The sequence below is a fragment of the Syzygium oleosum genome, unplaced genomic scaffold (genome assembly GCF_021117445.2).
Source record: "Syzygium oleosum isolate NSW1041296 unplaced genomic scaffold, Sole_v2.1 Sole_v2.22, whole genome shotgun sequence".
Lineage (NCBI taxonomy): Eukaryota > Viridiplantae > Streptophyta > Magnoliopsida > Myrtales > Myrtaceae > Syzygium > Syzygium oleosum.
In genome coordinates this window covers 562,799-586,629 of record NW_026607506.1, presented here as the reverse complement: position 1 = coordinate 586,629, position 23,831 = coordinate 562,799, and the positions used below count along the sequence as shown (strand labels likewise).

Below are 23,831 nucleotides of genomic sequence, written 5' to 3'. Positions count from 1 at the left end.
CAAACTTATTTGTCCAATTTCGATACGAATCCTTTGCCGCAATAGTGATTTCTTGACTCCGATCGCGAGGAGCATGACAATGGTAGCAAGTGGTCCTCATCACCAGGAGCTCAAAGGGCAACATTGGCCATGGCATGGCCGGGCCTTCGCCGCCAAGTACTAACACGTCCTTGAGTTGGTTGTTCTTGCATACAGCTCTAGTCACCCCGGCCGCCCCTCTGGTGGCTCTTCTTGTTGATCTTGCTGGATGAAAAAGAATATGAACAGGAAAGAAGAGAAAGGAATAAATAAAATCATTGCCTTTGGATGAAAATGCCAGAAGATATGGCCGACCAGCGAGGTTAGGGTCTTATTTCAAATTGTCATGGCCACTTAAAAACGTAGTTTGAAACAAAGTTCGTTTTGGGGCTTTTTTTGAGAAAATGAGGTCATTTCAAATTCTTTTTTAAAATTTTCCCTATATTTTTGCATTTTCTACATTAGAAATTATTATCTTAATGATAACTGTATATAATTTATTATAGGGAAAAAGTCACCAAATTATACCCATCCTGACACATTTACTCTCCGTCAAAGTTTTGTCAATGAAAATCGTTCAAAATTTGCATACACGGACGACAAAAAGCAAATAGTGTTGACATGATGCCCATGTGATTTAAGTAAAATAAAAATGACGTTTTGACTAAAAAATCATATAACAGAACATTAACGAAAAATAAATGTGTCTTATAGGTACAAACTTGGGGTCTTCTATGTCACAAGAAAAAAATTATGGTAAATATGCCACAGTTGACTTAGTTTGATTTTTGAAATCACAAAAAAGTTCAAAGTAAATGTGTTGTAGTGAGCATAATTTGAAATTTTTTATGACTTTTTGCTTTATTATATATAAGATTAACCTTCCTTTTGAAAAATTTTCGGACTAATATAAACATATTTCAATCATGAAATTCTGTGTTCCTCAATCTAAATTCCAAACCCGTCACTGTTCGTAACGTGAATTGAAAGAGATGGAAAACTGCCTAAAATGCATTATTTTATCTCGTCAACAATGTGACATTAATTGAGTTACGTAAAACGTTTTTCCGCCTAGTTGTCAGAACTTCACATGGTCCTAAGATGCATTGGTCTATTGATATGGTGACATGGCTATGAAATGTGATGTGGATATGGTGACATGGTTATTAAATGTGACGTGGACAGTCACGGGACATGCTTAGCCCAAGATCGAATGATGGCGCACAGGACTCAACCAAGAAACTACAAGTCCCATCGTATCTTCTTTATTTTTCAACCAACCAGCACTGTGATATTTCATTTGTTGTGTTTAAAATTCACATGATTAATTATATGAAAACGAATTTCTAGAATTACGATTTTAACTACTTCGCAACTATATAGTATCATGAATCATGAATTTGTTTAATTATTTAGTATCTATGCTTATATACCTAGCTAGTTATTATTTTCTAATTATTTTACACTTTGTCCCAACAAAGTAGATGACTCGAAATGTTAAGATACATTGGTCTATTGACATGGTGACATGGCTGTTAAATGTGACATGGACATGGTGACATGGTTATTAAATGTGACGTGGACAATCACGGGACATGCATAGTCCAAGATCGAATGATGTCGCACAGGACAACCTAGAAACTGCAAGTCCTGCCATGTCTTCTCTATTTTTCAACCAACACTGTGATTTTCCATTTGTTGTATTTAAAATTCACCCGATTAATTATATGAAATCGAATTTCTAGAATTACGTTGTTAACTACTCTGCAACTATATAGTATCATGAATCATGAATTTGTTTAATTATTTAATATCTATGCTTATATACCTAGCTAGTTATTATTTTCCAATTATTTTACACTTAGTCCCAACAAAGTAGAAGACTCGAAATCTTTTTGTTATGTGCAGAGTTAGCAGATGAAGAAGTCTCCAGGACGATGTGAATGTGACATGCAGATTAATTATTAGTAATTATTGATTTGCTACATTTAGCATGTACACATATTAATCATTGAATACTGTTTGCGAGATATTCTTTTTCTATTCGGAGAGGCTTTTATACATGTTCTGTCTCTCTCGAAATTCACGTTGCTTGATAATATATGATTAATAATATCTCTTTTTTTGCAATGATATAATAAAGCAGTCAAGTCACCTGTATCATGTTATGCCTGTCATAGGATTGAATAATGCTAGATTTGCTAACATGGGTTCGCAAAATATCCCTACTATGTAAAGTGGCACACCTTAGTTAGATGTTAAATATAAATAAATAAAACGAAAGAGTTCGGTTTTCCAACATCACTTATAATGTCAGCATTTATGGACTTTATTTATGGACGATGTAGTGGACAAACTGATCTCGGGGCCTAAGAAACTTGTGTTTTGTTAGTGGGACCTAGCATGAGTCTTAGATATTCTTAAAATGAGTTTCACTTGAACTAATAAATTTAGTCTATGGATTTTGATAGGATACATAATAATGGTGATGTGGGTAGTCATGACTTGAAAGATTGACCAGCTATCCAAATTATTAATGGTGATGGAAGTGGATTGCGTAAAAAAGCAATATGTAAGTTGTGTATTTAAAATTAATTTGATCTAAACCACGTAACCATGCCAACATGAGAAAACAACATAAATGCATCAGTCATTTCATTGTTAATTCGGGAAATGGCTGTCGTTGCATTTTAAACATCATCTCCATATCCCGAATTAGCATCACAATGCGAATGCTGGTACGCCGGAGCACCATAGCTCCCATCCGACCCGGCCGCAGGGAATTTCGCCCCGTTATGAGCCCCACTGTTGCCGTCAGCCGAGGCTCGCTCGAGCGACCGCACTTGGTCCTTCAGGAACTTCACGTAGTGGATGGCCTCGTCCAGCATCGACGCTGTGTCCATCTTGGTCCCGCCCGGCACGAGCCGCTGCAGGATCCTAATCCGCTTGCTTATCCGCTCCCGCCGGTGCCGCGCCGCCACGCTCTGTGGGTCCTTCGATATCCTCACGTTCCTCCTCCTCTGCGGCTTCACCGCCTCCGGGTCTAGGTGCACCGGCTGCATTGCCGCGATCCTGAATATCATCTCCCTCATCGCCGCCATCGACGGCAATTGCGAGCCATCGGGCATGCTCCGGGGCGGCGCATTCAGGGTCTGTTCATAGAACGGGAATGGGGTGGAGAACGACGTCGGCGGGGGTAGGTTTGGGAATGAGTAGGGAGCGACGAAATGCGGGCAAACGTCAACGCCATTGTCCCCGAAGCTTCTCATATCCATATTGGCGGTGTTGAACTCGGGGGGTGTCAGGTTGGCCAACTCTCTGCACATACCGTCGTAAAACTCGGGCGGCTTTTCCATGTGCATTGTCATGAGCAGGTCCAGCTGGTTTGGTGTGGCTGAAGAATTCAGCTCATCAACATTATTCATGGCCTCTTTCTCTCTATTTTCTTGGAGACAGAGACTCTGTCTGTGTGTGTGTGTGAACTTGAAGTGGAGTGTGTTGAAAGTGCACTGATGAGAGGTCTGATATGGACAGACAGAGGAATGGGGAAGAAAGAGTTGGCTTGAAGAGAAACTGCTGAGCCTTGAGGGTAAGGAGAGAGGGAGAGGAGCAATGAAGGAAGGAGGAATAGAATAGTGTTATCATGGACTTACTACTGTCCATGTAGTGGAGGTGATGACTATATATATATATATATATATATAACAGTTCGCGACTTCTAGTGCTTGAATAATATATGATAAATCACACATTTAGGGTAGAAATATTCTTTTTTTTCCAAGGTTGTGGCCCTTCTTACTAATGTAGATTCGTTGAGCTTTTGTTTTTATTCGTACACTCTAATGTCTTTTCATCTATATGGGATGTGGACAAGTTTCGCGTCATATCATGAGGCCTACCGGCCGCTGTATGTGCGGCCAACATCGTCATAACAAGGGACGGAATTCTATGTCCATTTCTCCTCCTCCTCCTCCTCCTCCCTCGCCGGACCCCAACCTCGGCGGTCGCCACCTCTGGCCGCCTCTACCCCCAGGTCTGCCGGAGACAACTAGGGAGGTATCTTGAGCAAGTATGTTTGGGAGGGCGAATGTGTAGTTGATCAGTTGAGAAACTTTTTAGTCGGTATATCATGTTGATTAGTAGCTAGTTTTATTTAGTGAGTGTTATCGCGACCTCCCCGAAATTTAGGTCTCAACAAGTGTATGATAGACGATTTTGTCATAAAATCATGTAATTTATTCGTGCGTGTGATTAAAATCTAATTCATGTAACAAAGATGTTTTCTTTTCTGTTGTAATAGATAGATGTCTTATATTAAAAAATATATAGTGAAAGATATTATAATCATTCTTGATAGATTCCTGATTCGCTTGATAATTTTATAAGTATTTATAATAACTCTTGACTTTTGGGGACTATAATCACAAGATCCACAGTGTAATTCTTTCTTTAAATCTCTTATAAGAGCCAATGGATGCAAATTTTCATAGAAAATCATGCACTTACCGTAGACACACTTATCGAATCCTACTCTCTCTCTCTCCGCATCACAAAGATCGATTAATTTGATTAGCAAAGGTGGACGCACACTCGAAAGAGACAAAACCTAGCTTTGATACATGTTGAATAGTTAAACCAAAAAGTTTAAGTTAACAAATGAAGGGAGATCGCGTGTATCTAAAAAGTATATAAACCCCATCATCAAACAATGCGGGATATTTCAACAATAATACTGATAATAACTAGTATCGGCGGCAATTTATTATGATGCCCCGCTATTCCGTCTTATTCGACGATTGTGCTCTTCCTTCCCTAACATTCATTTCACCGCTATTATTGTCATCATCATCGTCATTACTATTATTATTATATTCACATCTTACCTTCTAAGCATAAGCTTGGGCAAAGAAACGGACTGTCCTAGACTAGAACCACCTAACGTTAAAATTGAACCTTATATTACATGCATGCCAACCCATCGTGACTTTGACCACCCCTACAAAAATTTCAACCCCTTCCTCTTTCGAAGAAACCCTAGCCAACCATCTAGATCTTTGTACTCTAGTCCGTCGATCGCCACTATTCCATTCGAAGGTTAGAGGACCACTTTGCCGAAGAAGTATCGTCTTTCACGATCCTCCACCACCACCACCACCTTCCGGCAACGACTCTCTCTCTCTCGCATGACACCACCTTTGTGATCTGATTTTCTCTCTCTAGCATCATACTTCTTCTGCTATCTCTTCTCTCTCTCTCTCTCTCTCTCTCTCTCTCTCTCTCTCTCTCTATAAATATATATATATATATAAAGACCAAAGTCACTGTAGATAGGAAGCTGTCATCCAGGCCAACTCAGACACTACTGTCGTCGATGCCCTCTACACATCCAGCCATTGCTGCCACTGCAGGTGGCTTCACAGAGAGAGAGAGAGAGAGAGAGAGAGAGAGAGAGAGAGTACTGGGGATGATATATGAAATCTTTATGCACAAGACTTTAATTGCCATGATGGATTCAAAATCATATGCGAAATACGCATACGCGCACGCCCGGCTCGTTCTTGATTAACCTAAAAAATCCGGAGGAACTAGCCATTTTGAATGATTGAACCTGTGTAAGATCAATTTAAAAAATGAATTGACAAGGGATCATGCGTGGGAACACGAGGACGAGAGAGATGTGTGTCCAAGCGATGGAACTAAACTCAAGAGTCACGATTGTGATTTCATGTTTCCGATACATTCGTCTGTTAATCATCTCCCAATTGGCAAAGCACTATATGCACGTGAACGGGAGTAAACCTAGATACACGACGTGTGCATGACGTCAAAATGAAGGGCTAATATGTGCCAACTGTTCCTGGGGGCTACCAAAAGTAGGCGCTCTTGATGGTGCATGAATTATTTCATCTGAATACACATCGCCGTGTAGAGAGTGAATGCAGAAAATTCATAAAAAAACAAAAAACACAAAATCAAATTCCAAATTTCACTTTCTTTACAAACCCTAAAGCCCCACTCACATGACAGGTGTCAGAAATCATACCCGGAAATTATTATGAGGAGGGCTCTAACGATGGATGCCCCATATGAGTTTTCTTTTGTTTTATTTATAGCATAAGGTCGATGGTCCAAGGAGAAGGGGATGCAATTAGACAACTTTTTGCATTATTATCCTGATCAGATAGATACTGCAGAGGAACGCTTTTCGAGACGGATCAGGTTCTTGCGATGCTGCTCTGCTCACTGGTTTCATGTGCTGGACCAAATTATAGCTAACCAACTTTCACGAGCAAAGGAACCCTTTTTTTTTTTTTTTTCCATTTATCTATTTTGGAGGAATTATGCAAGTGCATTGCAATTCGATTTCGAAAAAGCGAAGAATCTGAAAAGAAGAAAAGGAAAATCAGAAGAAGAAGAAGAAAGAGAAATTTCTAGGTGCAATTTGGTGATATGATGCGGACCTTTTGTTAGGTGACATTTATGGCGCATCGAATAGGTCAAGGCTAGAGAGCCAAACTATGCGGCACTGTTCACACTGAGAGGACGATAGAGATCTCATTGCATCACGCTCGTTTCCCATTAGGTTTTTGCTGTGATTGGTATGGACGGTGAAATAGTTGCCCTGTGCTAAGAAGTTGTCCCAATAGCAAGACCATTTTTTAGGACGAAAAGTTAATTTCTTTCTTCTATGAAATGGCTTGCAACCAGTTATTGACCCTGACGCGCTAGATCTCGTCGTTACCAGCCAAAGACATAGTTGTAGTAGCGGTCTAGTCGAGGCCACGGAAAGAGTCCACAACATAGTGATGGATGATACTAAATGAGCGCGAAGGGCATTGTTGGCGAGTTTGGGCAAGGTTACGGAGTTAGAAAGCTGAGCTCAACCCTAATAGGCCTGAGCCAAGCTCCATCTAACCCAAAAAACTATATATAGAATTTTAAGATAGGTGGTCTTGGACGACAGTATATGATTGACCTAAGAGCCAGGACTAGACTGACTAATGATCACATCGAGGGGTGACCGGTCGAATTAGGTGGTCGCGATGGCGATTTTGCTTGAGACGGAGACGGAGACGACATTCCGATGGCAGCGATGGTGGTGAGGGAAGGAAATTGGCTTTTCAGTTGTGTTTATAATTAGGGTTTCGATTTATAAATTCCTAACGTGGCTGTTCACTGTTAGGTGGAGACCTGTTGAACTTATGTCCACGTTTTCTAGCACACTTTTCTAAAAAAATCGGGGCCTATCTTGAATATGTGGTGGTGGTTACTGAGAATACCTCACTAAAGCAGGGGAAGCAGAAGCTTTCGACTAGGGTTGTCTCGTCTGTTTAGGCGTATACACCCGACGGGCTGATAGGACCGCATTCATTATTTTAATATACCGGTACCCGCACGCCTAGCCCTCAAGTTAGGTAGAAGTTTTTCTTCCCTCTCCTTAGGGATTACTTCCGAATTTAACGTCCAAGAGTTCAGATGAAGCAGTTTTAGGACTTACTCAGGTCCACAAGATGGCCGGAACAATGTCTACAAATTAAGAAACTGAGAAATTATTGCATGATCGTGACCTGTGGAAAACTACATTTAGAACATAGAAAATTGTGAGAACCCACAAACAACACAGAGCCCACAAGATCGACGGGTTCAATAACATTTTTAACGTGTCACACTGCCTTTCTCCCAAAAACCTAATGATTTTTCTTTGTAAATAATTATTGATTATATGCAAGGATTTGAATCACCGAGATTTTCAAAAAGGAAGAAGTAATAACAAGATCATTATCTGCACACCTAATACAAGCAAATTCATTTCCAGAGGCATTACTCATAATTAGACCTGTCAAACGGGTGGATCGGATCGAAAATGGTTTGATCCAAATTGATCTATTTAATCCGTTATGACTTATTTTCATACAATACAAATTTAATGACGTATATCCGGCCCAACCTTTATCCGATCCATATTGCTAACACTTCCACATTTTACCATATTTAGGAAAATGCATACCCAAACTAAGATGAGAGCGCGGAATGAGCGAGCGCGAGATCGAGTGAAGGCGAACAAGAGTCATAAAAGTGGGTTGGCTATAAGTAAATTGTGAAATTATTTAACACCTATATTATTTAAGGCTTAATCATTCTAAACCTATTTATTAAATATGACTAATCTATTTAATAATTCAGTCAATCAAATATGGGTTAAGAAATGGGTTTGTGAATTATTTTGACATATCTACCCACAATGCAACTAGGAGTAGTAAAACTACGGCCCAAGAAGAAGATCGCGCTATACGAAGCAACGATTCACACCAAGCCATATGTATCAAGTTCGGTCTAACGAATAAGGAGCCGGGTTTGCTTTACAAGGACTTGCACGAGAGAATTGCACTATGCCATCGGGAACATTCATAAGGCTTAAGTATCAAATTCATAACAATTGTCTGACAAGTGGAAATTACTGGGGAAAGGCAGTCAGCCCCATTCAAGCTTAACGCGCCATACCAATATTATCCGCTCTTATCACTGCTCATTCATGCCTTCAAAAGGCACCAAATTAGCTTGAGGTTGCGCGGGACTTATCCATCAACGCAACAACCCTATCTACGAGCGACGTGGGGGTATAGAGGCATACCTGATGTCCGGGATTTCTTAGTGGTCGATTGTTAAAATATGCATAGGGAAAGGGGTGAAAAATGTTGGAATGGCTGTTGCCTGGTCTCTAATTTGTACTACATTTTCTGCAACATCAATCCAAAACTCAGAAAAACTCCATAGCACCCTGATTTCTTTTTTTTTTGGTCAAACATAGCACCCTGATTTCAATAGCATATATTAAGACATTGATGTTCTATTTTTCAAAGTTTTTGTTTCATTTAAGCTAAGAACACATGAATAAAGTGGACATGTTCTCTGCAAGAACAGGTTCGATTGGATAAAAAGAATCCAATCGAGAAAGATATCGCTGTTGGGTGCGTTCTTCTTTTCTATTCATATTTGTTTTTACTTTGCATTATCACGGCTGCACCACCTTATCTTCTCGTCCCCACGTCACCGCCTAAGAACGCTTTGTGCTTGTGCCCCAAGTAGATGCAACGTGACAATTAATTGTTTAAAGGTTTTTTTTTTATGAAAAATGAATGATATAAAATATATATTTTTAAAAATGGTTATGAATGATAACCATTCTATTTCTATTTTTCTGTTCCAGAAACAAGTTTGGAACAACAATTTCTTTTTTCAATTTATGGAACAAATTTTGATTTCAGAAATAGGTTTGGAACAGAAATAAGAAGAACTTTTCTATTTCTGAAACAAAAATGAGAAATAAAAATTCTTCTCATCGCTAGACCTCGCTACTAGTCGGTCGCCCACCCACTTGCCGGCCGCCGCCTCCTGCTGTTCGCCGTCTCCTGCCGCCAATCACCATGGGCCACCGTCTCTAGCCGCCGGCCACCTTCCTCTTGCCACTGCCGTCCGTCTACCGGCCACCGTCCCCTATCGCCGCTGACCCGCCAACCCGCCCGCCTCCCGCCGTCGCTTGTCACTCACCTCCGGCTGCTCTCGACGCCGGCCGCCTCCAGCCCCCGTCTTCCGTACTAGTCGCGCCGCTGTCCGCTGCCGCCTCCCCGCACCGTTCGCCGCCTGCTGTTCGCTGCCACTGTCCGCCGCCTGCCGTTTGTTGCCATTGTTTGCCCTCCTCCCACCGCCTCCCTCCCGCCGCCGGCCGTCGCTTGCCTCCTGCCGCTACCCTACGCTGGTCGCCTCCAGCTGCCGTCCTCCACACTAGCCGTGTCGCCGTCCACTGCTGCCTCGCCCTGCCATCCGCCGCCTGTTATTCGCTACCACGATCCGCCGCCTGCTGCCCGTCGTCCGCAGCCCACTGTTTGCTACCATGGTCCGCCGCCCGTCGCTCGTCATCCGCCACCGCCATCCGCCTGCCGTCCACTCGCTGGCCACCCGAGAGGAAGAAATTGTGTGCCGTTATCAAACAAAATTTTATTTCGGGAATAAAAATTTTGTGTTGTTATCAAATATGTATTTTTGCTGAGAAATTCATCCATGAAACATAAAATTGATTTCTGAAACAAAATGGTTGTCATTCGCGCCCTTATATCGTTGACAAAAGTGAATGAATGAAGACTATTTTCACTGTCCATGAAAATTTTTATACATAAAGTATTGTTGATAATAAAAATATTTTTTATTAACTAATTATTTCAAACAATTCAAGTGATCATTTTTAAAAAAAAAATATTTTTTTAATTGTTCTGTTTTTCGCGAAATAAAGACACCCTAGATTAAAATATTTTTTCTTTATCCCATATTTTAATATGACACGACCAAGGGCCGTCGTGCTATTATATGTTTTTTTGTTTACAAGTGTTCAAGGAGCTTGAAAATATGGTACTGCAGGTAATCACAATCAACCATCTGATAAGAAACTATAAAAAGGGTTCTCAAAAATTTTTGCAATATATATTTAGGACTTAAGTACGCCAATTAAAAAAGTTGAGGGCTCGAAAGCATTTCGCATGTAAAAACTTTCTTTGATGGTCGAATTCTATGATCGTATGCACACTGTTGGAATTTTGTGCTCTAGTACGATGAATAATCCCACCATAGGGGTATGCCTCCTATTTTGGATATGTAATATTTAGCTATTTTTCCTTATATCTTATTTTTATAAAAAAAATAACAACAAGATAAGCATGGATTTTCGCCAATAGGGAATTAGTGATGTATGTTATTTTGAATAACACGTCATGAACAGAGAACCCTAGTAATGTCGATAGCAAGTAATTGTAATGTAGATTTAGGTATGATTTTCTAAGGTAATTTCTTCAAACGGTTGAAGCCCAACCCAACAAATCTAAGGCCTTGTGGAAACTTGTGTTAAAAGCTTGTCTGCGCTCCATGGACTCAGCTTCTCCTTTTCCCTCTCTACAAAATCTCTCCGTCAAACTTCTATTTTTTCAACAACAGCAAAAGCTTAAACTTCTAAGTAAAGAGAGTCCTAATCATGCACGACCCAATTGTATCCATTCCATCAAAAAAATTTCGTGATTGACTTTAAGTTATGATTTTATCAAGATGGCTTTAACGGAAATAGTAACTCTAGGATACGATGCCTCTGCAAGAACACGATATTGATGCACTTCATAGTGCTTTTCATTTAGGAACTCAAACCCATAAATTCAAGAGAAACATTGTATGGTGGAGAGGAAAAAGAAAATCTCAAATATAGATTTGTTATTATTATTTTTTGGGAATATTCCAAAAAGGGGCCCGAAGTGGAGTCATTTTCTCAAATAAGAGCCCGAAGTGGACCTTGTCTTAAATAAGGGCATGAAGTGTTCCTATTTTCTTAAATAAGGGCATGAAGTGAATCTTGTCTCAAATAAGAGCCTGAAGTAGCCATATCAATCTCAAATAATGACCTAACCTCTCTGGCCAAAGGATATTTTCGTCTTTAACTTTTTTGAATTTTTTTTCTTTTCCTTTCTTTTTTTTTTTCCTCTCTTCCCTCCGTCGGCCATCGCCGAGGCCAGCGGAGATCGCCGGCCTCAGGCGGAGGCCGCTCTCGCCGGCGTTGGGTGAGGGCCGCCCATGCCAGATCTGGCGAGGGTCTCCCTAGCTCGCCCAGCCTAGGCGAGGCGACCCTCGCCAGATCGAGCAAGGACGACCCTTGCCCGACGCCGATTGGGCGGCCCTCGCCCAATGTCGGCAAGGGTGGGCGAGGGTGACCCTCACCAGATCCGGCGAGGGCAACCCTTGCCCGACGCCAACGAGGGCTACCCTTGCGCAATGCGGGTTGGGCGGCCCTCGGCCGACGCCGTCGAGGGAGGCCCTTGCCTGAGGCCAGTGAAGGTCATTAGACAGGTGCAGTGACGGCTGGGGATGGAAGAAGAAAAAAGGAAAAAGAAAAAGGAAAAGAAAAAGAAAGTAAAAAAAATCAAAAAAATATACTTATAATTTTTTTGACTAAAATATCCTTTTTCCGTTGACGGAATAGTCACCGGCCGGCCAAATGTCCTTACTTGAGATAATTTGGCCACTTCATACCCTTACTTGAAACGATTTGGCCACTTCATGCTCTTATTTGATATAATGTCCATTTCAGGCCCTCATTTGATAAAATGACTTCACTTCGGGCCATTTTTTGGAATTTTCCCTTATCTTTTCAGTCTTCCTTTGATCTATTTAAAGACCCAAAAAGTGAATAGGTGTGTGAATTTTGAAAAGTCGTAACTCTTCCAAAATAACGTCAAATGTTGCATCTCCTCAAAAGGTGACAAGTAGAAACTTTTTGGCGTCACACGTTTTAGAACAAAATTTTTCCTAAGCATTATACTTTACGAAACAAAATTGCTTCTTGCACCATTTCATGCAATAAGACATCATTTAACTTTCACAAACTAATTGAGTCTTTCGTCTAAGTTTGACCGACCCATTATTATTCTTTTTTTCTTCTCCTCCAAAATAAAACATATATGAACACACGGGATGAAAAGTATAAAAATCAATCTTAATAAATATTATTGGTGAGTACATTATTGACGCCGGAAAAAGTATAGAGAAGTAGGAGGCAACACAAGTGAGAACTAAAATAGATAGGTTGCTGGTCACTCGTAGGTAATTAACCTTGGGGTTAAAAGAAAATACTTGCCACCCGTAGTAATCCACCTAAGGGATAAGAGTAAAACAAGAAATCCTTATTGTTCTCAAGCCAAAGGCTCAATTAATTTTACTCAAAATAAGTCTTGCTTTGTTATTTATCATAGCATGCTTAAATAGAGCATGGAACAACCCTCCAACCTTGAGTAATTACTAAGACTCTTTGGAAAATCAAAAGACTCATAGGAAAGACAAACAACATTTACTAGAAAGCAACCATAAATAAATAAGGACTCTAGAAACTTGAACGGCATTAACTGACCTAGAAGATATATGAGAATTAAATATAATCGATTGAAGGTCTCCATAATTTTACCATTTCCACAGTGGATAATTTAATGGCCTTTATATTTTTGAAGGAACCGAATAGCTTTCAGTTCGTTGTGATGGATGAGTCGACTTGGAATCGACAATATCGACAAGAGTCGACTTGGTGCTGATAATATCGACAAGAATCGACTTGGTGCTGATAACATCTTTCTCCATTTGAGGCCAATAAAATTTTTCTTTGACAAGAGAGAATATCTTGTCTCATACGAAATGACCAGCTAAACCACCACCATGGGTTTCATGGATAATGGCTTCTCTTAGAGAACTTCTCGGTATGCACAAGCAATTATTTCTAAAAAGAAATCCATCTTGCAATAAAAATTGCTGAATTAGACCCCTCGAACAATCTTTCCAAATTTTCCCAAAGTCAGGGTCTTCTTCATAAAGCTCCTTGATCATGTCAAGGCCTAAGACCTTCACTTGCATTGTGGATAGCAAGGAATGCCTACGGCTTCATGCATCCTCCACTCAATTGAGAGTTCCAGCTTTATGTTTAATAAGAAAAGTGAAAGCTTGAAGAAACTCTACCCACTTGGCATGCCGATTGTTGAGCTTATGTTGAGTATTTACACACTTCAAGGCTTCATGATCCAAATAGAGAATAAATTCTTTATTGTGGATAGCAAGGAATGCCTACGGCTTCATGCATCCTCCACTCAATTAAGAGTTCCAGCTTTATGTTTAATAAGAAAAGTGAAAGCTTGAAGAAACTCTACCCACTTGGCATGCCGATTGTTGAGCTTATGTTGAGTATTTACACACTTCAAGGCTTCATGATCCAAATAGAGAACAAATTCTTTAAACAACAGATAATGTTGCCAATGATCCAAAGCTCGAACAATAGCACAACATTCCTTATCATAAGTAGAGTAATTCTTACGGGAATTATTCAACTTTTCGCTAAAGAATGCAATAGGTTTTCTTTCTTGGCTAAGAACCGCACCAATCCCCACATTGGAAGCATCACAATCAACTTCAAATACTTTATTAAAATCTGGAAATACAAGAATATGAGCCTCGGTTACCTTCTTTTTAAGGAGTTCGAAGCTTTGTTGTGCCTCTTTGGTCCACTTGAAACTCCCCTCTTTCAAGCATTCGGTGATAGGAGAATAATAGTGCTGAAATGCTTGATAAAGCGACGTTAAAATGAGGCCAAACCATGGAAACTCCGAATGTCATGTTTAGATGTCGGAATGGGCCAGCTTATAATTGCTTCCACCTTGCTAGGATCCATCTTGATGCCATCTTCAGAGACAATATAGCCTAGAAAGACAAGGTTATCAGTAAAGAAGTGACACTTCTTCAAGTTGGCATATAACTTTTGCTCCCGAAGAACCTTGAAAACTTGGCGAAGATGCTCCAAGTGTTGTTCTTGAGTAGAACAATAAACAAGAATGTCATCAAAATAAACAACAACAAAGCTGCCGATAAATGGTTTGAAGATATGATTCATGAGGCGCATAAATGTACTAGGAGCGTTAGAGAGACCGAAAGGCATAACCATCCATTCATAGAGTCCATCTCTTGTTTTGAAGGCAATTTTCCATTCATCTCCGGTTCTCATTCGAATTTGATGATATCCACTTCGAAGATCAACCTTGGAAAAGATAGTTGCGCCATGGAGTCGGTCGAGAAGATCATCGAGTCAAAGAATGGGAAAGCGGTATTTGATGGTAATCTTATTCACCGCTCTACTATCGATACACATACGCCAAGACCCATCCTTCTTCGGCACGAGAAGAGCTGGGACAACACATGGACTCATGCTTTCTCTCACCATTCCTTTAGCCAAGAGTTCATCCACTTGTCGTTGAAGCTCTTCATGCTCTTTAGATATCATTCGGTAGGCGGCTTTGTTTGGAATGACGGCTCCTGAACAAAATCAATGCAATGATGAATGTCTCTTATAGGCGGAAGACCGGGCGAAATTTCTTTCGAAACAGCATCCTTGAATTCTTGGAGAAGAGGTGCTACTTGAGAAGGAACGACATAATGTTCTTCATTCTCTTCTAACACCACAAGAGCATATGTCTCCAAGAAATCTTCCAAAGCCTTATCAACTTCAGATTTGGAGAGTAAATTATTTCCCTCCCCATTGGATAGTTTAGGAGTGCTCTCTATTTTAGAAGGACCCAAAGTGATTTTGACTCCATCCTTTTTGAAAGTATAAGTATTTTTGAAACCATCATGCTTAGTCTTTCTATTAAATTGCCCCGACCTCCCAGGAAGCAAATGGCAAGCATCTATGGGAACAACATCGCACCATACTTCATCATTATGTTTTTTTCCAATGAAGAATTGAATAAGGCATCGTTTATCAACCCTTACCTCATTCCCTTTGCGAAGCCAAGAGAGCATGTAAGGTTGTGGGTGTTTCTCTATCTTGAGGTGCAATTTATCTACCATTGTTGTAGCCATGACGTTCTCACAGCTTCCTCCATCGATAATAACATCACAAACATTCCCATGAGAAGCACATCTAGTGTGAAAAATGTTGTTGCGAAGCCACATACCATCTTCACTAGGAATAGCATTCAAGACCCGACGAAGGATTAGAGACTCTCCTTGATCTCCATAGATAACTTTATTTCCCTCTTCCAATCCTTCATTGGAACTAGGGAAGTCTTCGAAATTGTCTTCTTCATGCTCTTCTTCTACTAGAAAGACAATCTTACGATTTGGACAATCAGAGGCAATATGTCCAAATCCTTGGCAGTTGAAACATCGGATAGAGTTAGGGTGCTTTGAACTCGATGCTCCTTCATTCTTAGGAGTGGACTTTGAAGCGGCTGTTTTATTTTTAGTAGGAATACTCCCACTTTTGGAATAGCCCTCCTTGTCTCGATATCGAGAGCCACAACCACGAGCTTTTTTAAGTTGCCGTTCCACCATTAAAGCAAGTTGGCAAACATCATTATAAGTCCAGTAAGGTTGAAGTTGGACAACATTACCAATTTCTGAGCGAAGTCCACCAAGGTAGCAGGCAACAGTTTGCTCCTCAGGCTCAGAAATATCACAAATCATCATGAGGTGATTAAATTCCAAGTATATTCTTCCATGGACAGTTCCTTTTGTTTGAGATTGTGAAACTGGACGAAGGTATCTTGCCAATAGTTCGTCAATAAGAACTTTTTCTTCAATTCTTTCTTCATCTTTTCCCAAGTTACGATACGGCTTCTTCCTTCACAAGCTCTTTGCTTCTTCAAGTGCTTCCACCAAATAGACGCATGTTTTTTGAGCTTGATGGCGACTAGTTTCACCTTCCGATCAGTTGGTATTTCTTTGTAGTTAAAGATTTTTTCTACCGCGTGTAACCAATCCATGAATTCTTCCGGTTGCATCTTCCCCTCAAATTCAGGAATTTCAACCTTCACATAGGAATCTTGCTGACTTTCTTGAAACCTTCGATACTGACGTCGAGGAAGTCCCTCCTCACTCGAAGCATGACTTCGAGCGCCAGTGAAAAGGTTAACATCCTCTTCATCAGAAAGAGCATCTTCTGAATCGTGACGCAAATCATCACGTTCCAGAAGTTCAAAGCGTTGCAAATGCTCTTGCAGTTGCTGCACTTGTCTCCTTAAATCATCCACCTCCACGTCTCGTAGGTCTCTTTCTCGAGCTATAGAAGACTCAACATTTGGTCCACGTCGATGACGACCAGCTATTGAATCGTGCTCTAATACCAATTTGACGCCGGAGAAAGTGTAGAGAAGTAGGAGGCAACATAAGTGAGAACTGGAATAAATAGGTCACTCGCCACACGTAAGTAATTAACCTAGGAGATAAGAGCAAATACTTGCCACCCGTAAGAATCCACCTAAGGGATAATAGTAAAACAAGAAATCCTTATTGTTCTCAAGCCAAATGCTCAATTAATTTTACTCAAAATAAGTCTTGCTTTGTTATTTATCATAGCACGCTTAAATAGAGCATGGAACAACCCTCCAACCTTGAGTAATTACTAAGACTCTTTGGAAAATCAAAAGACTCATAGGAAAGACAAACAACAATTACTAGAAAACAACCATAAATAAATAAGGACTTTAGAAACTTGAATGGCATTAACTAGACGTAGAAAATATATGATAATTAAATGTAACCGATTGAAGGTCTCCATAATTTTACCATTTTCAAAGTGGATAATTTAATGGCCTTTATATTTTTGAAGGAACCGAACAGTCTTCAGTTCGTTGTGATCGATGAGTCGACTTTGAATCGACAATATTGACAAGAGCCGACTTGGTGTTGATAATATCGGCAAGAGTCGATAACTCGTCGACAACTCGACATCTTCACAGAATGCTCCGGCATCAATTATATATATACTTGTATGTGTATACAACAATAACAAGATCATTAGTATACTGTAGAAAATTGGGGCAAGAGAGGTGTCCCCGCATACCGTACCAATATTCATTGTTAAGTTGATCAACCACCAAGGATCAACCTTGATCCAGGGTCACGAGGACTTGGCAACGACCTCTATCTCCACGCGTCGAGGCAAAGCAAAGAGAAAAGAGAGAGCTGGGTTATTTTAGTGCGGCGTGAAATTATTATCACGTGACACGAATTCGATTGTTCTTTGAATCACCGGTACAATAGGTGGGGCCTGGACATGAATCCTCTATCCCACACAGTACTTTAACGAGTGTCTCAATGATTATCAACCGTTGTTTTTATGAAAATGGGGTTGTTATCGACAGTGGAGATTTATCAAGACACCGAGGGAAGTACCCGTGCGGGGAGGTAGGGGATTTTGATATGTTCCCCTTTCCCTACAAAGTGATATGAGAAAAACTATAAGTAGTTATTTAAATTAGTAATATTTAAATAACCTAACATCAATTTCTCACTATGACTTTACAGGTTAATTTAGTGCATCAATCTAAGTACATGTAGTATCACTGTCGTCGGAGAGATTCGTGTAATTTGTGAATAGGAGGCTACTGATTTTTGTAGTCAGCAAACCCTAATCGGTCATCATCATCATCATTAGCAACTTCAATCCCAGAGTGCACCAGATGCCACCTTACTCTGATTCCACTGTCGTTTAAACGATAGTAAACCCTACTTTTGTCCCACAATTGCAGTTGGACTTGGGAGACTCGAGAAAGTGCAATCCTATTCGCTTACTGCGATACTAGTAGGAGTCCCTTTTGCGTCAAGAAACTTTATAACACACTTTCTTGTGCATCGTGTCCGCCTCCGTTCATAACGTCGTAAGTCGCAATTTCGGGCTTTAAAAATGATCTGCAATACGAACTCCGAATCATTCATTGAGCCATGCTAATGTGCGGAGAGAAATGTCAATAAAGTGCGTCCAAAAAGGGTCCTCAAACTAAAGACGAAGCCATCTTCTCTTTTTTAAAATCTTCGTTCTCTTTTTGTTCTCTTTCGTTAGAGCTCCGTTCAAAATTGGATCTCTCTCGGTGCGATGCGGCTGGAAGCAATTCACACACAGTCCTAAAGCACCCTTTTTAGGCGCCCGATAGCCCGAGACCGACTCCTTTTTCCCTTGAAACCATCCCAGCATTGTGTTCGTAGTGAAGAGAGACCATATTTATATTAAGCAAATCTGCTGTAAACAAAGTTAAATATATAAAAAAAAACTATATCTTCAAGAAAACGCCCACCAAGCCTACGACTGGGCTCGAAAGGTTTTTGTTTAGATGAGCTTAGTCTACGTGATTTATATATAATGCAATATTTTGTTTATACTTTGTGCACAATCATGAAAACAATAACCAATCGAAGTGCAAAAGAGTTGCGTCTGATGAGGTTCATAATTATGTTCTTTTAGTATATGACATTGTGGGTTCATCCTGCCTACCATCTCCATTCCTCAGCTTCAGACAATCTCTCCTCCATGTGCCCTGAAACATCCTCTTCAGCATGCAAAAATGATTATTTAAACCATTCATGGTATAATGGGCCTGAAGTTTTGCTAATCATCTAGTAAAAGCTTTACATGTCTAGCGATTGTTCTTATTACTCTGCGTGCATCATCTATAATCTAGTTTCCATGATGAGTATCTTCAGATCAGTCGGCTTACTAATTAGTGTATAGAGAGCGACAAATCACTTATCTTCCAAACAGATAAAGAGAGACAAGTAAGATTAAGACAGACGAGAGAAAAAGACTTGATTTTTCAATCTCAGCTAGCGGAACAACATGATACAAGCAATAATGTTCTGTACAAATCGCAAATGCAATAACACCCATACCCGCATTCATTGAGTAGTCTACTCGCTAGAGGGGGGATAACAAAATACTAATAGCTTGCAAATGTGGAAGGAGGCATGAGATTCAACCTCAGCTCATCATTTTCCAACACCAAACGAGCCTTATTACTGTTAGTCTCCGAGATCTTCAACGGAGTGTACTTATCGGGATGCAACCGCTTCTTCGACCGGAGAGGCACTCCAAATAGCTTCATCTTGCTGCTGCTGCAATTAGTCGCGTCTTCCTCATCGAGAATCGTGACGGAGCTCTGTGAAGTGTTGGTGGGAGAGTCCGCAACATTATTACCAACTTGAGCGACGTGGTTCTTAAGGCCATTTGTCGCAGGAAAGTTCCCGAAAGCCTGGTTCGAAATGACAGGATTACTCGGAGCGACGGGTTTCACGTGATTCTGCACGAAATAGATGATGTCGTTGTACAGCTTCCTCATGTGAGCGAGCTCGGAAGCGAGCATATCATTGCTTCTTCTCAGCCTCTCGTTGTCCTTGGCGAGAGCCGCAACAACCGATGATGACGATGACGATGAAGGGCTGTTGTTGTAGCTAACAAAGTTGTCCACCACTGAAACATTAGGAGTATTGATCAGTGGGGACGAGTCACACCAGGCCAACTCGTCTGAATCGGGAGGAGAGAAGCAGCTGACTCGGCCACCAACGAAGGGAAAATAGCTGCCACATCCACCGATTGGAGACGGTGGATAGTGGTGGTTGATGGGCAATTGTTGGGGCTGCGGAGATTTTCTCCGATGGATCTCGCAGAGCAGGTGCTTCTCTCCTTTCCTGAAGAACTCGTTGGCAAACTCCCATCTGTCTGGTACAATCTTTCTGAAACCCTAAATCATCACACAGAACAACAAAAGCCTCTCAGCAAAAAATTAAGGTTCCTACCATTAGTTTACCTAGATTTTACATGATACTAGAGCAGAAATGTTCTTTTACTTATTCTCTCTTTCGTTGCTTCTCATTAGAAATGATTTCTACGATTCATTCATGAAATCTGCGCGAATGAATGCACACAATCAACTGTAGTAAAAGTTTCGGCTGTCAGCGCAGTGCAACAAAGCAAGAAGGGCGGCTTCATTCAAAAGTTAAGATTCGAGTTTCTTAAGTAATTGGGTAAAAACCTAGCCAAAGAATGAAACAAGAGAATCTGCATACATAGGTATTGAGCTGTCGAACGAAGCTGGAGAAGTTGTTGTGCTTGAAGTAGTTGGGGAGGAGATCGCGAGCGAACTCGGGGGGCCGCCACACGACGAAGGTGGTGTCGTCGTCGCCCCACGAGACGATGTGGTCTGTCGACGGGTCGTCCACCAGCTGGTAGGTCTTGGTCAGGAACGGCGCAGGTATGGACTTCTGGGATTCCAAGGACAGCAGTATGCCTTCACACGAGTTCTCCAGCAGAAGAGCCATAGTTCATGCAAGAGAGAGAGAGAAAGAGAGACTAACAGATGGTCTTTTGGTGGCTGTGGCTGAGACTGAGATATGAGAGATGAATGTGAAGTATGCCAAGCTTTTGCAAAGGGGGTGATAATGGAGGACAGCGATAGCTACTGAACTTGGGACTGAGTTAGCAAGCACACCAGTCTCCTCTAGTTTTAAAAAGCGAAGACACACTGCTCACCCAGATTGATTTATGCAATTATTCCATCGGAGACCGTGAGCGGGAATCTAAACAAAACACCGCCTTAAATAATGTGGGGTTAGGATGTTTTTTTGTATTTACAACATGGTGGATCAATCGTAATATCTCTCCAATGTTGCACGACGAACTATATTCAAAACACTAATAAGACAATCTCCAAAAGAAAGTATCCCTCCTAACATAATTCAGTAGTAAAGTACACGGGGTCTTGCGTCCTCGATAGATGGAAGTGGGGGAGAATATGTGTCCGAAGAAGAGCTAAACATCGAGTGCAATTCGGATTGTGTGAGCCCGGTTAACGTCTACCGCTAGATCACGCGACTTCCGTATGGAGCCCATCTCATCTGACAGTATCTGTGAGTTGGGCTCACGATGATCGGATGTTGGTGAGGAGGATCTTGTGTCTGAGTGTCTAGAACAGTGAAATGAAAAGGGGCTTTCGAGACAAACCCGTGAGTCTCACTCCGCTTTCTGACATTGATTCCGCCCGCTTTGAAATCTACACTCACTTAGGAAAATGGAGGCAGCCTATCATGCAAAATTGTCCTTTTCTGCCCCCCTTCACTCTCTCTCTCTCTCTCTCAAACACAGTGTAAAAACAAGTAGAACCCACAAATTATGTTGAACCGTAGTCAATTGGTGCGGTTGGCTCGGTTTTGAGATAATGTCTTTGGAAAAATGCAAAATTTTTTGGGCTAAATAAATTTTTCGAAATGCAAATATTATTTGGTAAAGTATAAAACACATTGTGAAATAACTTTGACCCAAATTCCGTTTGGTAAAAACTACAATTTATAAAGGATTTTTACTAATTTTTTTTTAACTAGCCACCGCTTAAGCTAATCGGCCGCCGATCAACCTCGTCTGAGGTCGCATGACCTTAGGCGAGGGTGGCGGTAGCTCATCGGTGGCTTGCAGGTTACTCGCTAGTAGCTGAGGCCTTCGCCGGCAAGTTAGTCTTTTCAAGGATATTTTCGGAATTATGAAAGTTGAGTGAGGGCAAAGTTGGAAAAAAAAAGTATATTTGTATTCCAAGAATGCTGCTTTCCTAAGTACCTCTGGACTTGCCTTGGGCCAAAGGTCTTTGGAAAGCAATTGCATTTCCCCAAAATTCTCCAAAAGATGAACCAAACGCCATTTGCATTTGGTCAATGGACTTTAAAGCCTCCAAAACTCTAGAGGATATGTTTTCGGTGCATTTTATTTTTTACTTGATTAAACATGCGATTTTTTTTTGAAAGCTCGGTACTGGAAGTATCTACTATCGTGATTAACAAGAGATAAAACTCGCTCAGTTTGAGAAACGAGTAACGTGTTGGCAAGTTGATGATGAGATATGTCTAATCCGAAGCTCAAGATATCGTCTTTACGATAATTACTCATTAAGTTTCTCATTTCGATATTCAGCTTCGAGTAACGTTAGGGATATAATATATATGCAAATTATTGTACGAAAGCTAATGCAAGCACAGATATTCCAATTTTCTACCATCACGAGTCACATACCACTCTTAAAACAAAAAAAGACGAATGGTTACAATAGAAGTTGAGTTTTTATATACAAATTATTTTTATATAGATGTTATAACTCTAATAGTATTCTATCATCTTTTACCATTTGGAAAAAAAAAAAAAGCCTATTTCCTAACATGATTACGGACTGCAGGTCAAGAGTTTGAATCTTATGGGTCTCTCTCAACTTTCTCATGCTTGTAACTCCTGTTATTCTGTATATTTCTCCATTGCTGGTAATCTGTTTAATGTGGTTATGCCCACATCTTGTGTTACTTTATGATTAAATCAGCTTATACGCGAGCGAGAGTATAAAGTCATATATGCCAAATCTAGTTTCAAAAGTGTGGAGAGAGAGAGAGAGAGAGAGAGAGAGAGAGAGAAGGGTAGTTCTGCGAAATGGAGTGGAGTTTGGCATCTCAAGAAAAAGTTATTAAGAAAAGAAAGGAGAGGAAGGTGCTTTCATTTCACGTCAAACGAGCGTCTCCTTTCTATTTTGTAGTTTTCCCTTTGTTGTTTAACGTCACCAACCCAACACCACTCCAAGATTCGAATCCCACACGTTATTCAATCTTTTGTTTTAGCATATACATACAAGGTCAAGGTTGCATCGAAGTACGCGTGAGATTAGGACCAACACTTGTTTGGAGACAACATATCATTATCCTCCTCTTCTGCGGTATATCAAGATTTGAGGAACATTACTGCACTTACAACATAAACGTACCTTCAATGCATTTGGATGGTTGAATAGAGTCATCAATCCCATATACATAGCTTTGTCTAAAGAAGAAAGAAGCCATTAGTTAGGCAACCGTTTGAATTACAGGGTGCTACCGTACCACACGGCCTATGTAAAAAGTGAATTACACGAACTAGTGGACTATACTATACGTGCGTATAACTGTTACCAAAACCAGTACATACGCACTTGCCATCGGAAAAATATGTTTGCATTTCATATTTGCACAACCTGTGTTCATAACACATATTTAGGAAGAAAGAAAGGGATGATCGATAACTTTTTCCAGTTGATGACGTTCTCTGAAGGTTTTTAATTTATAGTCGAACGCTTTTTATTAATCATAATAAAAATTGTGACACTATACGCCGCTTAACATTCTCTAATATTGTAAACCGAAGAAATCACTACCTAAGTTTAATGTACATTTACTGAACTTTCAAGCGATCGATAAAGAGCAAGAAAGGAGTCGATGAGGAAGACTAGCCAAGGAGAATCTATTCTGTAATGTGAGAACACAGGGAACAGGAGTCAGCATCGCTTCCATAAACTTCCAAAGTGTCCACGCCATAACATATCAGATTTCAAGTTCTTTAGAATTTCAAGAAGGGAAAGCTCGACAGTCCGACAGAATACGGATAAATCCAATTATGTAGAGTTGATGACTGATGG

At 40.6% G+C, this 23,831-nt stretch overlaps 3 protein-coding genes across 3 annotated transcripts; all 3 read right to left on the bottom strand.

Annotated features, from left to right (window-relative positions):
• Positions 1-2,587: 2,587 nt before the first annotated feature.
• Positions 2,588-3,661, bottom strand: LOC115675791 (transcription factor HEC2-like). Its single transcript, XM_030598556.2, has one exon. The coding sequence runs from the start codon at positions 3,441-3,443 to the stop codon at positions 2,709-2,711; it is 735 nt and encodes a 244-aa protein (XP_030454416.2). The 5' UTR covers positions 3,444-3,661; the 3' UTR covers positions 2,588-2,708.
• A 10,018-nt stretch (positions 3,662-13,679) lies between these two features.
• On the bottom strand, positions 13,680-18,891 carry LOC130140847 (uncharacterized). The gene is made up of 6 exons (XM_056321380.1): positions 18,854-18,891; positions 16,196-16,758; positions 14,943-16,112; positions 14,734-14,895; positions 14,182-14,286; positions 13,680-14,017 (listed from the first exon to the last, which is right to left on the bottom strand). The coding sequence occupies exons 1-6, from the start codon at positions 18,889-18,891 to the stop codon at positions 13,680-13,682; spliced, it is 2,376 nt and encodes a 791-aa protein (XP_056177355.1).
• Positions 18,892-19,148: 257 nt separating this feature from the next.
• Positions 19,149-20,910, bottom strand: LOC115675952 (heat stress transcription factor B-4). Its single transcript, XM_056321255.1, has 2 exons — positions 20,422-20,910; positions 19,149-20,096 (listed from the first exon to the last, which is right to left on the bottom strand). The coding sequence occupies exons 1-2, from the start codon at positions 20,671-20,673 to the stop codon at positions 19,296-19,298; spliced, it is 1,053 nt and encodes a 350-aa protein (XP_056177230.1). The 5' UTR covers positions 20,674-20,910; the 3' UTR covers positions 19,149-19,295.
• Positions 20,911-23,831: the final 2,921 nt, after the last annotated feature.

Coding starts and splice junctions, on each gene's coding strand:
- LOC115675791 (XM_030598556.2), bottom strand. CDS start 3,443: ATGAATAATGTTGATGAGCTGAATTCTTCAGCCACACCAAACCAGCTG.
- LOC130140847 (XM_056321380.1), bottom strand. CDS start 18,891: ATGGAGGAGAGATTGTCTGAAGCTGAGGAATGGAGATG. Junction 16,759..18,853: donor GAAGCTGAGGAATGGAGATG/GTAGGCAGGATG, acceptor TATTTATTCCAG/TTCTCACTTATGTTGCCTCC. Junction 14,896..14,942: donor TTCGAAAGAAATTTCGCCCG/GTCTTCCGCCTA, acceptor GATTTTGTTCAG/GAGCCGTCATTCCAAACAAA.
- LOC115675952 (XM_056321255.1), bottom strand. CDS start 20,673: ATGGCTCTTCTGCTGGAGAACTCGTGTGAAGGCATACTGCTGTCCTTG. Junction 20,097..20,421: donor TTCGACAGCTCAATACCTAT/GTATGCAGATTC, acceptor GTGATGATTTAG/GGTTTCAGAAAGATTGTACC.